Below are 15,857 nucleotides of genomic sequence, written 5' to 3' on the forward strand. Positions count from 1 at the left end.
ACCTCTGGGGGTGGTGGGGGTGGGGCTGGTGGAGCTTTGACAGGGGTTGTGGACTCCGGGGTCTCAAAAGCTTCTTCAGAGTCAGAACTCCTGCCGGAGAAGGGGAGAAACAGAGGTCAGGCAGGGGCCTGGGCTGGCTCTGCTCTGAGGGGCGGGGGCTGAATGCTGCTGAGTAGCACCTGCCCTCCCTCCCAATCCCCCAGGGGGATCTGCTGCTGCCCAATTAAACCACCCAAGGAGAGAGGTGAGGAAAGTCATTTCACAGCATGATTCCCAAGAGCACATCTCATTATCAGCTTTGTGCCCAAATGATATATTCTTTGAACTCAGCTCTACTTGAAATATATATTTCTGGCCTTAGTGGCAAATACAAACACAGTGGAATCTTCTGATCAACGCTGGCATGTGATCCTTGGCATCGACTCAGGCAAAGTGATACAGAGGCGTTCCCAGGAACACTCTCCCACGCCGCGGTCCCCACACACCCACAGAATCCCCACTCGAGGACACCCAACCTCATTCGGCCTCTCCCCGCCCCACCCCGCCATCCTCTCCACCACCCTCCCTTCCCGGTGCTTCTCATCCCTGGGACTACAGATTTATTCTCTCTCTAACTGTGCTGACAGTCTCTCTCTTCTACTGAACTGAAAAGGCCATGAAGGCAGCCGGGGAGCCACAGCACCCCTGAGCCTAAACCTAGACGCAGTGAATAAACATCTGTTGAATGAATGAATGAATGAATGAATGCAGGCAAGCCAGTCAGCTGGAGGATGTGCCAGACCAAGATACAAAGCACAGCCCACTGACCACGACAGTGTGAAAATGGCCCTCTCCGGTCTGCAGGAAAGTCTGCTCTCTCAAGGAAGCCTCACCACTCAGAGAAATGGTCCAAACTCCCACCCAGAGGACATCCCACCCAGGAATAAGGGGAGGCCACCCATCAAACTAAAGCCTTGTCCTGAGATCACAAAAAACCCAGAGCTGATAGCCTTTCTCCACCACATTGCTTCCACTGGGTTCTCAGTTTAAGACAGAGGGAATGAGGCCTCCCCAAATTGCTGAGCCAGGCATGTGTCTTTTGGCCGGACGGCAGTTCCTCACTTGCTCAGGAGGCCCAGCTGGCCACGGTCCTGGCCCCAGCTCGCTCTAAGGACGCCGGAGTGCAAGAAGCATCACCCGGGCTGATTTCCATCTCTCGGAATGTTTTAAATAGACCAACATGCCATTTATTCATTTGCAACAAGAGAGGTAATTATCAAGAGGGTGGATACTCGGGATTGCTGCTGGCACAGGTGACCCAGTGGGCAAATCTGGGCGAAGGTGTATAATCAGCAGTGACATGTCAGGTGAGTATGGAGCATGCACTGCTCAGGCTGCCGAGCTCCCACAAAGGTCAAAGGACCGGTAGCCTCTGCAGAGGCCAGCATCTTTTAAAGACCACTTGCCAGCCGGCAGAGAGACCAGGAACCAACCAATTCTTCCGGTCAGCCAGGGCTGAAAAAAGGAGCCACGGGTGAGTCTGCCTTCAGAAAAAGCTGCATCGATGTTGATTTTACAACTTGTTTGTCAGCGGTTCACTTCATTCATGCCAGAGGACAGTCCCCACACTCCCACACCTATCTGGCCCCTGCCTCCTCCAACCGGCCACAAAGCCCTCCAGGGACCCAAAGAGATGAACAGAAACATCAGAGCTGCTTGCAATGGGATCCCATGAGCCAAAGCCTGCACACGATCAAATTTCACACAAACACGACAGGGGCTTACTGACTTTTCACAAACGCACAATAACGAAGGGCTTAGTTTCTGTCTAGGGGGAGAATTTAAGATCCACATGTGGACGACAACAGATCAAGGTACCTGAAGTTGTGCAGTGTGTGTACCAGTATGAAAAACACGAGGAAGTTACACGACTGAGCATTAAAGAGAAACAGGCGTTTGGATCTGCCTGGTGACGCCTGGCCTCCAGCGCTGCACGCGTCAGGGGCCACACTGCCGAAACACACGGAGCCAACTTGCCTCTTTCCAGGGCTTCCTTGAAGGACCAGCAGACTGGAATCCCCACCGCTGGTCACTGCCGTCCACATCCACCGGGCCCATTCCACCGGGGGCCACATCCTCCAGGAGGTAAAAGCCATCTCTGCTGGAGAATAAGTCTGTCCTCCAGATTCCTCTCCTAATTCCCTTGCTGGTCTTGCTGGGATCTAAATCTCGTCAAGATGGCACAAAAAAGTCAGCGGCACCACCAGCCGCGGATGCTGCGAGATTCTCCAGAGTCCAGCAAGTATANACCCTCCCTTCCCGGTGCTTCTCATCCCTGGGACTACAGATTTATTCTCTCTCTAACCGTGCTGACAGTCTCTCTCTTCTACTGAACTGAAAAGGCCATGAAGGCAGCCAGGGAGCCACAGCACCCCTGAGCCTAAACCTAGACGCAGTGAATAAACATCTGTTGAATGAATGAATGAATGAATGAATGCAGGCAAGCCAGTCAGCTGGAGGATGTGCCAGACCAAGATACAAAGCACAGCCCACTGACCACGACAGTGTGAAAATGGCCCTCTCCGGTCTGCAGGAAAGTCTGCTCTCTCAAGGAAGATTCACCACTCAGAGAAATGGTCCAAACTCCCACCCAGAGGACATCCCACCCAGGAATAAGGCCTTGTCCTGAGATCACGAAAACCCAGAGCTGATAGCCTTTCTCCACCACATTGCTTCCACTGGGTTCTCAGTTTAAGACAGAGGGAATGAGGCCTCCCCAAATTGCTGAGCCAGGCATGTGTCTTTCGGCAGGACGGCAGTTCCTCACTTGCTCAGGAGGCCCAGCTGGCCACGGTCCTGGCCCCAGCTCGCTCTAAGGACGCCGGAGTGCAAGAAGCATCACCCGGGCTGATTTCCATCTCTCGGAATGTTTTAAATAGACCAACATGCCATTTATTCATTTGCAACAAGGGAGGTAATTATCAAGAGGGTGGATACTCGGGATTGCTGCTGGCACAGGTGACCCAGTGGGCAAATCTGGGCGAAGGTGTATAATCAGCAGTGACATGTCAGGTGAGTATGGAGCATGCACTGCTCAGGCTGCCGAGCTCCCACAAAGGTCAAAGGACCGGTAGCCTCTGCAGAGGCCAGCATCTTTTAAAGACCACTTGCCAGCCGGCAGAGAGACCAGGAACCAACCAATTCTTCCGGTCAGCCAGGGCTGAAAAAAGGAGCCACGGGTGAGTCTGCCTTCAGAAAAAGCTGCATCGATGTTGATTTTACAACTTGTTCGTCAGCGGTTCACTTCATTCATGCCAGAGGACAGTCCCCACACTCCCACACCTCCAGGGCCCCTGCCTCCTCCAACCGGCCACAAAGCCCTCCAGGGACCCAAAGAGATGAACAGAAACATCAGAGCTGCTTGCAATGGGATCCCATGAGCCAAAGCCTGCACACGATCAAATTTCACACAAACACGACAGGGGCTTACTGACTTTTCACAAACGCACAATAACGAAGGGCTTAGTTTCTGTCTAGGGGGAGAATTTAAGATCCACATGTGGACGACAACAGATCAAGGTACCTGAAGTTGTGCAGTGTGTGTACCAGTATGAAAAACACGAGGAAGTTACACGACTGAGCATTAAAGAGAAACAGGCGTTTGGATCTGCCTGGTGACGCCTGGCCTCCAGCGCTGCACGCGTCAGGGGCCACACTGCCGAAACACACGGAGCCAACTTGCCTCTTTCCAGGGCTTCCTTGAAGGACCAGCAGACTGGAATCCCCACCGCTGGTCACTGCCGTCCACATCCACCGGGCCCATTCCACCGGGGGCCACATCCTCCAGGAGGTAAAAGCCATCTCTGCTGGAGAATAAGTCTGTCCTCCAGATTCCTCTCCTAATTCCCTTGCTGGTCTTGCTGGGATCTAAATCTCGTCAAGATGGCACAAAAAAGTCAGCGGCACCACCAGCCGCGGATGCTGCGAGATTCTCCAGAGTCCAGCAAGTATATACGGAGAGAGAGGCTGCGAGCTCTTCCCGTGGTTTCTGCATCCCTGGGCTCTGGTGGTGTGTGGCTTTCGAGCACAAAGGGCCCCTGCTCTTTCCCAGCAGCACAAGCAAGCAACAGGGAGGGCCGGATGCTCTTGGGTTCAAGCTGCTGAATTCCAATGAGGTCCCCCTGCTGCAGCTGGCCAGCCTGCACACCTGCTCGGAAGGGACCCCCATTCGCCACTGCCCTGCATGGGAGGCAGTGCGTGGGGAGAGAGGGGGCACACCAAGTCCCTTTGTGGTCCCTTGCCTGTTTACTATGAACTATTCTGCGTCAAAACGTCTGGGCTGCCATGGGCCGCTAGAATGGCATTCACTTCCGGTGCTGCCTGCACTGTTTTCCTATTCCCATGCCCTCTCCCAGGAGCGCAGAGCAAGTTAATTAGAGGAGGCGGATGGCAGCTTTTTTAATTAGCTCTTTTCTCCCTCTTCGGTTTCCCAGGGGGCTCGAAAACATTTCCAAGAGCAGGGATTTCTGCAGTCCACCCACAAAGAGCCTGTATATAAAATAAGGCAGCATTTCACAGTCCCAATGCATAAAAAGCAGTTCTCACCAGCTGTTTGATTTTTTTTTTTCCTATAACAAAAAACTAAAGTACAAGAAATGATTCTATTAAGGCCCCGTGCGCTTTCAAAATGAAAGAAAAGGAAATTAATTTGCCACAAAGATGCAGCAGAAAGAGAACCAGGAGATGCTATGTTCTCTGTATAAGTAAATATGCAAATACATGCAAATACAATGAAATGTGTGTATTGCTATAATGTAAAGTGATTGCTCTTAATGGTCAGATATGAAATATGTTGACTTTAATTCCCAGCATGAAAAGCATTATAATAGCTATCAGGTGTTAGACTTTTTGTTATGTGTCAGGCACTGGATTAAGCCTGTTTTACAGATGACACACTAAAGTCTAAGAAGCTATCTGGTGGGTGAGCGGTGGAAGCAGGGCTCAGATCTAAAACTGCCTGCCTCTAAAATCTGAGCCTTTTTAACTACAGCAGTGGCTTCCAAACATTTTTAGCAATACATGAAATACTACTCTTCTCTATGCATAGGAATTTTTCTTATATGAAAATTCCTATGCATAGAGAAGAGTAGTATTTCATTTATTTCATAAGCTCTGTTTTATAATATATTCTTATCATGAAGTTTATCACTGAGAACAATTAGGCTATTTTGATGAACTCGGGAATCCGACACTAAGATGCCAACTGCAGCAATACACCCGCTGACTTCCCTCCTGGGAGCACGTTACCAAGGAAGTCCTGATACGGACCGGTGAGTAATGCAAATGGCACCTGCTTTGAAGAGCCTGCCCTCTGATGGCGGGATATTCTTTAATAAGGCAGACAGAGCAGGAGAGCCACATAACCGTGCAAATCCAAATTAACCTATCAGCGCAAGGCAACATGCTGGTGACATCGACCGCCACACAGCGTGACGTGGTGGAAGAGAAGGAGAGATGGAGACGTGACCCCACGTGTGGACTGGCTGTGTCAGCCGCTGAAGCCCGAACCTGCCACACTCCCCAAATGGGTGTCGGTCAAGTTTAAAAATTTTCTTTTTTTTCAAATATTTTCTTGGATTTCAGAGAAGGAGCTCGGAAATCCCACCGAGCACAATTTGAAAACCACAGTGGGGAACCGAGTCCCTTCCATAGGTGACACTCTGTGTCAAAACAGAGCACTTTATGGAAATTGTTTCTGAAGCTTGTTAACCTGTAGCTTTGGTTTAATTTGGATATGTTTATGTTTTACTTCTGTGAACTACAACAAAATAGTAAGATCAGCCCCACATACAAATACATTAATATAACATATAATAAACAGTATAATATTTAGTATAATATATAGAGTTAGTGTAATGTAGTAAAGTAAGTATGATGTAATAGATATGTCCATACATATATATGCAAATGCTTATGTGAATGTGTACATATAAATAAAACATGGGTATCTTTTAATAGAGATACTATCGATATACTTTTCTAGCATATCATTAAATGCTTACATTTGCTCAAGTTTTACTGGAGGTAATTCAAGGGCTTGGGATAAGAAATTTCAGAAATCACAGAATTTTCCACCTTTGAAGCTGGAAGAAAATCTAGAGATCATTTCTGATTCTAACACACTCATTCCGCCTTTCTAAACGGTCAAGGAAACTGAGGCTGGGAGAGCTCAAGTGACTTCTCAGGGTCACAGGCCCGTTTGTGGCAGAGCCGCCACGGAACCAGGCCTCCCTGCATTAAACACCGCCTCCAAGTAAGAGCCTTCATTCTAAACAGCGCCCCTCCCACCCCGGCAGTCCAAAGTCACCTACACAGAAACGTTACCTGGTGAGCAGGAAGTAGCTGTTCTCAAGCACTGCTAAAGGGGAGGGGCTACTTCCACTTGCGGATGGATTTCTAGATCCCTTCCTCAGAACTGCAGTTTGCAGCTCCCCACATGAAAGTGATCCTGGGGACGGAAGTTCTCGTGGCCACCCAACGATGACGAGAGTGTAAGGACACAACGCGGACCCTCTAGAGGTGGGGGAGGGGCTTCTGGTGATATAAGCCCCACCCTGTGAGCTCCTGGTGGAGGGCACCCCCTCACCCCCACCTCCATCCGAGCAAGAAGAGTGAGTACACTGCCCAGGTCAGAATGGAGGCCCTCCTCCCACATCCCTCCCTTGAAGGTGCAACTCAGAGAAAGGCAGCGGTGCTGGCCCAATGCCCTGCATCAGCCCAGAAGACCATCTGGCATCCCTGAAGAGAGACAGACCTTCCAGAAAGGAAACAGCGCTCAGCAGATCACACGCTCTCATTCATCTCTTCACCTCACCTGAGTAAGAGTTTGATGGAGTTGTGAGTGGATCATTTTTGAACGAAATTCTATTCATCAAAATATTCCACTTTAGATACAGCCTTGTCAAGAAAGTCTGTCCCTGCTCCAAAACACACACACACACACACACACACACACACACACACACACACACACACACACACACACACACACACACAATTCCCCTCCTGCCTAAAACAACTGACCAGACAAGTGATTTTTTTCAGGCTAACTACAACGGGTCTTTTACTTTAACTCGCCCGTCCTGCATACAGAAAAGGAGTTTGTTCTGCAATATTGTTCCTCAATATTTAGGTAAAGGGTGAACGTGATTTTAATACACCCAACGGCCAAGGTCCTTCCTGGACTATTGGGTGACTGAGGAGCCCACGGTCACAGGCTGTGTCTTCCATGAACAAAAGGTACTAGCTCTGGCAAGCCAGGCTGCTAGAATTTTCCAGGCTGACACCCTAGGGACAATCCAAGCAGATGATGTCGCATTATCACAAGATTCCCAGCACCTAGCGTCTGTCAGGTTTACGAGGCAGGTTCCATTTTCAGATTCAAGTAGCTGTCACTTGGTGGTTACCTTGAAATGTCAGCAGGGTTCAAAGGGGCAACGGCCATCGGCACACTGACCACCTCCAGGTTAGGCTGCACCCCCAGTGAGAGGTGGCATGAAGGAGAAAGAGCACACACAGACTGAGGGGACCACAGACCTGGTGACAGCCCGCTGTACATGGAATACAACTGCAAGGCATGGGAACTGACTCTGGGTAACTAAAGCAAAAATGGACTTTACTGAAAGGCAACGGTGGCTGAGGAAATGGGTTTAAAGAGATAAGGAGAGGCGTCTAATTGGGTCATCTTGGGTCATGTGCCCATCTCTTATGAGGCATAGGGGGGAGACGGAACTCCCCCAAAAGCCAGCAGGAAGGTGGGATGAACGGTGGTTAATCCACAAGCAATAAACGCCTACCACAGAATTCCTCCCGGCTACATCCCTCACCGCACTGTGAGGCCTTAGACAAGTCACCTGACCTCCCAGGTTCTTGGACTGTTTGTCCAATAAGCAGGGATAATGACTAAGAATAAAGCCCCCATTACTTCCGGTCCCACTGTGCCCTTGGCCTCCGAGAGTTAGACATTTGGGGAAATGTCACTTGCTAGCAAACTAAGTCTTCTCTGTTGGGTAGGAAAGATAATCCGGAGGCTACACGCAGTACCTACTGTCCCTCCAGGCCGTCCAAGGACAGAAGTGCGTCCTGGAGCACGTGAGTCACACTGAGCTCCACTCCCTCGTTCCGTCCAGAGGCGCACGGCCCGCAGACTCCAGGGAGGGGAGGCCACGTTTCACACAGTGCAGAAAACACACTGACAGGTCGCCGATTTTCACAAACACACACACAGCTCACGTGTGGACTTCCGCCAGCTTGCTGACACCTGAGCAGCCCAGGAAGCAGCGTGAGCATCTTGTGAGACCCAGGCAGCTGGGTTTTAATCTCGGCCTCGCGCCCTCTAGCAGAAAACGCTGACCTCGGGGCACGCCTTCGGTAATCGTGAAGCTGTGGCCTGCGGAGGGGGAACACGCTTTCCAAGTGGCTTTAGTTTCTGTCCTATTTCACTTATCCGAAAACGGGTAGCTCCCGGAGTCACGCTCGACCACACCTCCCACAGCCGCAATCCTAATCAAAGACAAACCCTCCAGAAAGCGTCTTCCCCGACTCTGCTAAAGAAATGACGACGTGTGGGCCATCGTGTGTCCCCAGGAGTCTCTGTCATGATTTTGCACATGGAAATAAAACATGCAACCCTGAACTTGGGAGGGCTGCCTAGGAACTTTTAGTAAAAAGTCTGAAGTTTGGAAGTTTAAAAGCTCATTTTCTACCACCATCTGCAAACAGTGCTTTTGAACGTGAAGGAGGGTCTTAAATCTTGTGTCCCCTCCTTTTCAACCTCTTTACACTACGTGATAGGAAGGAACGGAATGGCTTGTGAACAGTTGGCTCCTGGAGGGGAGATGCGCCATCCCGCGCCATCCCACGCCTCGAGGACCTGCCTCTGTCCTCCGGCCCCGCCTGCCTGCGTGTATTCTCACGCCGTCCTCTCCTACCCAACGCTGCAACCCGCTCGTCAAAAATTCTGAACTGACCGTTTGAATTCGAGCTCCTCCTCCGTGTATGAAGTCGGAATCACACGATTCTGATAGCCTCGCAGAAGCAAACAGCACGACATTCACCGAGTATAAAAGCGAGCACCCACAGATCTGGTCCCCAACCCCCCGGGGCCTCGGCCGCCTCGTCTACACATTGGCACGGTCAGCACCAACAACACGGGGCTGCTCCGAGAACCGAGTCGACACCTGTCAAGTAACGTGCACAATGCCAGGCGTTTGTAAGGCGTGTGCTCCTGCCAAGTCCTTCACGTGTCAAAACCCACAGCTCAGATTGTTGTGTCCTTCACCTTAACACCACCGGAGAAATATAAAGCATACTCCTGTTTCCTTTAAAAGTCCCTTAGTCAGGGGACAGCTGGACCAATGATTCACGAGTTTATAGAGCAAAGTGAAAAGAATGTGATAGACACAATAGACACAGACACGCGCAGATGGGTCCTGCTAAAATGGCTGTGGGCGAGGACTTGTAAATAAGCGATAAACTTCACTCGACTATTTACTGAATTAAGTCACAGCCACTCGCAGAGAAATCACAGTCGGCGCATCAGGAGAAGTGCTGACATGGCTTGTTTTAGGTTCCGAGATGCACATTTCTCTCTCTCGTGTTCCCTGGAAGGAAGGCTTATTGGGGAGCAAGCCATGAAGAAGGAGCCAGTCGTCACAGCCGCAGAGAGGAGGCTCCAGGCAGACAGAACCGCGTGACGAGGAGCCTGGAGGTGGGAAGGAGCTTGCCGAGGGCTCGGGCATCAGGCCCCAGGGACAGCGAAGTGGACGAGGAGGAGAAAAGTCTGCAGGAGGAGCTGGGGTGCCAGTGGGGGGCTTGACTCGGGGTGAGGACAGCCCTGATTTAGGCTGCAAGGTCCTTCTGACCTGAGAACAGCAGCAGGGCTGGGAGGGGGCAACGGGGTGGTGGCAGCACTGGGGTGGTGGCAGGCATTAGGTGAGTGAGGAGATGTAGAGTCCAGATGAAACAAGACAAACCTCGGACTAGAGCAGCAGCAACTGAGAAGGTGAGACGTGGCCCGATCCGAGACACGTGTGGGGGGCGTAGGAGACAGGTCGTCAGGGAGAAATGAGACTCCAAGTGTGCTTTCAAAAAGTTTTGGCTGAAAGAAGCATTTATTTTTACTTGCACTATAACTGATACAAGGAAGAAAATAGTTTTTCTTGACTCCGAAAGACTCCGAATCCCCTTTTCCACCGGATGATTTAATAATAACACAAATATCGGAGTCATAATCAGTGGTTTAAATACGAGAAGGCTGATAAGTAACCCCAGATTTCGGTTATGCATAACAAAGCTCCAACAAACTGATAGTTTCCCACATCAAAAAGGCAAACTGTCTCAAGGTTAAGGGGCATGGGACAGTCCCTTAACCCAATCTGAGTTAAAATACTCATGGAGCTGACCTTCTTGCCAAGAAACTGCTCATTTTTATGATGAAAGAAACAGAACAGGTATAAATCTGACTATTTCGATTTGTCATCCTTTCGAGCCCTCCGACTTATAAACGTGCTCGAGCCTTCTCTCTCATTTTGGCGGCGAGATGTAAAAGGCCAGCCTTGTGCTCTGTTTCTCAAATCTCTTGCATCAGAAGTTTGAAGTTTTCCATCATCTTCAGGTTTCTGCTATTTAAAAGTCTTGCTTCTGGTTTCAGCTGGAATCTTAATGTTTAAGTTCAATAATTAGGGGCTCATCTCTACTTTATTTGTCAGATCATTGCTGGATGGAGCTTTAGAAATAAGAAAAGGATAGAATCCAGGATTTCCCCTAAGGTTTAGCTTATGCAGCCGGGTAAACTGGTACCAGTAAGCACACGTGTTCTAGCACGAATGAAGAATCCAATAAATTTTGCCCAAAAATCAAGAAGGAAAAGCTCTGACTCTTGACATTTCCACATTGCACTTCCTTCCACAGCCCGCACCAGAAGAGGGCATTTGCTTGGCTCCAGTAACAGTGACCCATCCCCAGGACCACTGAGAGAACTGGCCCACTGAAGATCGGACTCAGTGAGAATCCATCAACCACATCGTCATTCCACAGCCTCTAAACTGCAGTCAGTAGAAACCTTACAACAAAGACACCAGTGATTGCAAGAGAGCGTTCCAGAAATATTTCCAACTATCTTTGCCAATGAATGCAAACCTACTCAGATACAGAAAAACGATCAGACACTTCTAAGCACCGTTTCGAGACAGAGGCCCACGACTCTGGATCTCCCTCAGACACTATTTTCATCTCACGACTTGGAAGCAATGCCTCGGAACGAAAGGGCAGGAGAGAGAGAAGGGGAGGGTACTCGTCACCCAGAGCAAGGGCCTCCCTGGGCACCGACACCTGACTCAGCTGACAGCGGACGCTCGTCTGAGGGACGTCCAGATGTGAGCTCACCCATCCCGCCACTGTGTACGTCACTCTCCTTCTCAGCTCTGTCTGGGTCCCAGACAAGAGCAAATGTGGACCTGCTCCCTGACGGGGGGACCCCCAGTAAACATGGGGCTCGGGGCCCTCTTAAAGACCTGAAACGCTGCTCCTTCGTCTCCTCAAAGAAGTCACAGTACCCTAGTTTCCCCCAGCATCTGGAGCTTTCGAGGAACCCTGGTGGCACTGGAAGAGCCATGCCCGACATTGTCACCCTGTCACTCCCCAACTCCCTTCTTCCTGCAGCAGAATGGTCCCATTTGCATGCAGTTGCAACCCGAGACAGCCCTGGGCCCCCTCTGCTGCCAGTTCCATCGTCCTTGCTGCTTAGAACACCTTTCACCTGGGGGCCGTCTGCTCCCTGGGCCGTCGTGACAATGTCCGTGGGCCTATGCACAGGCATCTCGTTGCACCTTGAATCGCATCTCCGAAACGCGGTCGCCTTTCTCTGTGTTCCAGCCCCATCACTGCTCCTTCCAACACGAGAATGCTTTACCCGACATGTTCTAATTCCTGCTGCCCTGCTGTGTGCCGGTCTCACACACATCTGGTCAGACCGGCCCTTCCAGCAGCTCTCATCAGCACGGCTGTCTACGAGGCCATACGTGTTCAGCTAAAATAATCTACTTTTGTCTACAGGTACAACGGGATAGTAAGAAAGAGGACATGTACTTCCCCTAGGGTAAGACAAGCTGTGGACACAGGGCATATGTCACCTCGTCCCTTATGGAACAGTCCAGCCTATTCCAGACAACCCCCCTGCTGAGCAGCCTCTTAGGCCCCAAACCATTACCCATACGGGGAGGAGAAACTGACGTTCTTTACCAAACAGGGAGAAATGTTCAGGAAAGCCGATTTCCAAACACTAAAGCAAGAAGCTAAGCTTTTACTTCTGACGAGGCCGCCCAGTCTCTCAGGCTGCAAATCTGGAAACCCAGAATGAAAGAAAGTCGACTCGTGTGACACAGAGCAGGACAAAAAGAAACAAAGGACGACGATGGGCTTTTTCCCCCGAACACAGACTCGAACCTGATCACCAGACTCCCCTTTTAATTCCATCAAGGCCCCCGCTACTGTCTAAACTCCTGGGCGGAGGGCCTTCCAAGATCTGGCCCCTGCTCTTTCCCTGGTCCCACCTCCTACTCCTGACCCCTGTGTGCCCAGCACCAAAGCCAAACTCCATGTCCTGCCCTGCGGCACCGGCCTCCAGGCCCCTTCTGGCCCCTTTGCTGTTCCCTCCGCCTGGTGTGCCTTCCTGCCTAGCAGACGCCTTTCTAGCTTGCCTTTCTAGGCTTGACAGAAGTGCTGCTTCCTCCATGCAGCCCTCCTGTCCTGCTATCTCCATTGCTTCACCCCCATTGAATGCTCAAGTCTTCGTGCCAGTGCCTACAACAGCTCCACGTGCCTGGTTTCGGTGTCCGGCATCAGCTCCCCCAGTAGACTGCAAGCTCCCTGCAGGCTGGGGCGCACCCGCTGCATCGCCTCAGCCCCCGAGGTGCACAGGGCCCAGCCCCCAATTCTTCATGTGCAGCCACTGTTCTGCTACTTTGGCCCAGTCTACCTGACAACTCAACTGCTCCAAACCATCTAATATTTTTTACCAAAAGATTTTTTTACCAAGAAAGATTACATCTGGGTGTGGGAGAGGTGTTTTCCAGGGCCCCTAAAGTTTGGGCAAGTCATACGGTCTCCAAGAAAGCCTGTCACCAATCACCCCCACACTTCTGCTTCCCGTCCACACACTGGGCCAGGCGCTTAAGCCCTACGTGGGGGGAGGTGAGAAATTACACATATAACAGAACACAACAATATAACATAATATAACATGACATAATATAAATATTTTGCGCACACGTTGGAAATATAACATGTAAGCCTGAGAGAGTAAGCACAAAGAACAGAAACCGCCTCGTTAAGGGGAGCCCATCCGGGCAGGCTGGCTTCTGAGGTTTAGCGCCTTCTTTCCTACTTCACAGGCTCTGAGGGATTTTCTTGCTCTTAGAAACAATTCAGAGGGACAGTGATGTGTCCTTCTGCACAGTGCATCAGCATTTCAGGGTCTTCTTCTCCGGAGTTACCTAGGAATTATGCTATGTTTAAAAAAAAAAAAAAAAGGAAAGCATAGTTCTTCCCGAATATTTTATATACCCTTTCTTCTCCAGAGTCCCCCAAACCGGCATGCATGCTCTTTCCTGGGTGCAGGATCCTTCTGCAACAGAGAGGGGGATAGGGTGTCAACCCCATTTCACCGGGGTCATAACCGAGGCTCCGAAAGTGGCGGTGCTAATGCAGAGGGAGCCAGCGATGCCCCGGGCCCGGGAGGCGAGGACGGGCTTCGCCCTGAGCCAGTGCCGCGGCCTCTACGGTCTTCTAAGACGGTATTTGCCAACCCTGCACTGTTTTTAACAGTGGAGATGGGCTGGGGAATGCTGATCGGGGCCCCCCGTCCCCTCGGCATCGTGGGAGCGGCGGGGCCAGGTCATCGGGCACGCCCTCAATCTCACTGCCACCAGCTTCTCCAGTCCATGTAAAACACACAGGGCACAGACATGGACCCGTCACCAGTCGGAAAGACAATGAGGAAACGGAGGGCAACGGGACGGACTCACGCAGGGAAGACAGACACGAGTGACAGGAGTGACAGACAGGGAGAAATGCGGGGGAGGGGGCTCGGCCCACTACAGCCTCCGCTAAGCCCCTCGCCCACTGTCCTGTCCTTGGGAGCAGGCAGCTGGTGACGACAGGGCCAAGCTTCAATCCTGCGGTGGCCCTGGGGTCTGGGGGCAGCCCCAAGCCTGGGTGGGCAGTCGCACTGGGTGACGAGCGCTGCGCCTGGGAGAGGCGTGTGGTCCACAGAGCAGGCTCAGGCACTTTCCTCCCTCCTCCGTTACTAGAACGGCCGGACATGGGACACGTCGAGAACAAACACGTCTTTATTTCTGGAGTCCTGCTCCCCGCACCCCGACAGATGGCACCGTGAGGCACCCCGCCCGCCAGAGTGCGCCTTTCCCTTCTTACCTGGCTGGCACACTTCCCCGCTGACCCCACCTGTCTGCTGTCCAGAACCATCAGCCACAAGGCTCCTGGGAAAACACTGCCGGAAGCTTCCAGCTACGCCTGACTGCACTCCTCCTGCCCCTTTCCTGCCCTGCGCCCCGGTCACTTCTCTCCAGCTTTGCCCTGGTACCTACAGTTACTCACTACAGGTGTCAAACGCCCCAGGGGTCGTCCCCGTGGCAGGCTCGCCTCCCACAACACCTCTGTTAGGGCAGGTGGCACAGGCCGAGCTGCTGAAAGGCAGGTCGCAGACCAACCAAAGACCAGGGCCCTGACGCCGCTCTGATCTCTGTCCCGTCATGTCCCCAGCTTGGCTCTAGGTCCGTGCAGACAGCACTGGAGGCTGCACATGGATCTCCCCAGCAGGTAAATAAAAGCCCACAAGAGGCCGCAGGTTAGAGAGAGGCAGTCTCTGGAGGCCCGGGAGTAAGTTACCTCCTGTAGATCAAAGGTGACTCTAAAAGCCACAAACTCTCCTGCCTTAGGTTTTTCAGGCACATCCCCAAGTTTTCTTTTTTTTGGGGGGGCGGGGTTCTCCTTCTTCTAAAGCCACCTCACAATTACCCCTGGAAAAATCCTACCTGTCAGTCATAGGAAACATTATTTCCTCTTTTCTTTAAGTCAGTTTGAATTTTTTTCAATGGCAACAGCAGGTGCCTAGCTAGGGCCACCAGCAAAGCCCTAAGGAAGAGACCTACGCGGGCAGCGATGCCACAGGGAAGGCCTGACCCTCGGCCCAGCCCCCCACCCCCACCCGCTACACACCCGCGGCCTCTCGCACACCCTCTGGGGGCTTCTGCCTTTTCCTTCTCCCCCAAGAGCAGAGTTCCCTAGAGACTGATGCTGCGTGGTGACCCTCTGTCCCCCCGCCTTGCCCCTGCCCTCCGGGAAACTGTCTTTGAGGCCATTTTTTTCTCTCCTGGGACATGAAAGAAAATGACCAGTCACAGGATCCTCGAGGGTGGGCCAGAAAATTCTACGCGGGACCTACATGTGTGCAGATGTTTTTCCTAAAGTAAAGCCAGACTCCAGCCCTCTTCCTGGAGGGAAAATACTTCCAGATCCCTCCAGGCCGTCCCTCTAACGCAGAACAGTGAACTTCTTCAGTTAGCAACTTCTAACCAGGACCCTGAGGAATGACAAAAAGGAGTCTCGCTCGGAAGCTGGAGCCCCCTTGGGTGCAGATTGCTTCTGTGAAGTCCCAGAGGGCCCCAGACCTGGTCCCCACTCTAGCCGCAGAAAGCACAGCTACTTCCCAGGTGGGCCGCCCCGAAAGAGTCGGCAGCTCTCGTTGTGGGGTCCTGGGCCAGCACGGACGCGGAGCAGCCCAGGAGTGGAACAAATGT

At 51.7% G+C, this 15,857-nt stretch overlaps 1 protein-coding gene across 1 annotated transcript in view; it reads right to left on the reverse strand.

Annotated features, from left to right (window-relative positions):
* The window catches only part of TACC2 (transforming acidic coiled-coil containing protein 2), a 173,555-nt gene that overhangs the window by 45,818 nt on the left and 111,880 nt on the right, over positions 1–15,857 (reverse strand). The window contains exon 9 of the mRNA XM_039870890.1: positions 3–90. Coding sequence (XP_039726824.1) covers positions 3–90 — 88 coding nt within the window. The remainder of the gene's footprint in view (positions 1–2; positions 91–15,857) is intronic.

Source organism: Pteropus medius, unplaced genomic scaffold (genome assembly GCF_902729225.1).
Source record: "Pteropus medius unplaced genomic scaffold, Ma_sr-lr_union100, whole genome shotgun sequence".
NCBI lineage: Eukaryota > Metazoa > Chordata > Mammalia > Chiroptera > Pteropodidae > Pteropus > Pteropus medius.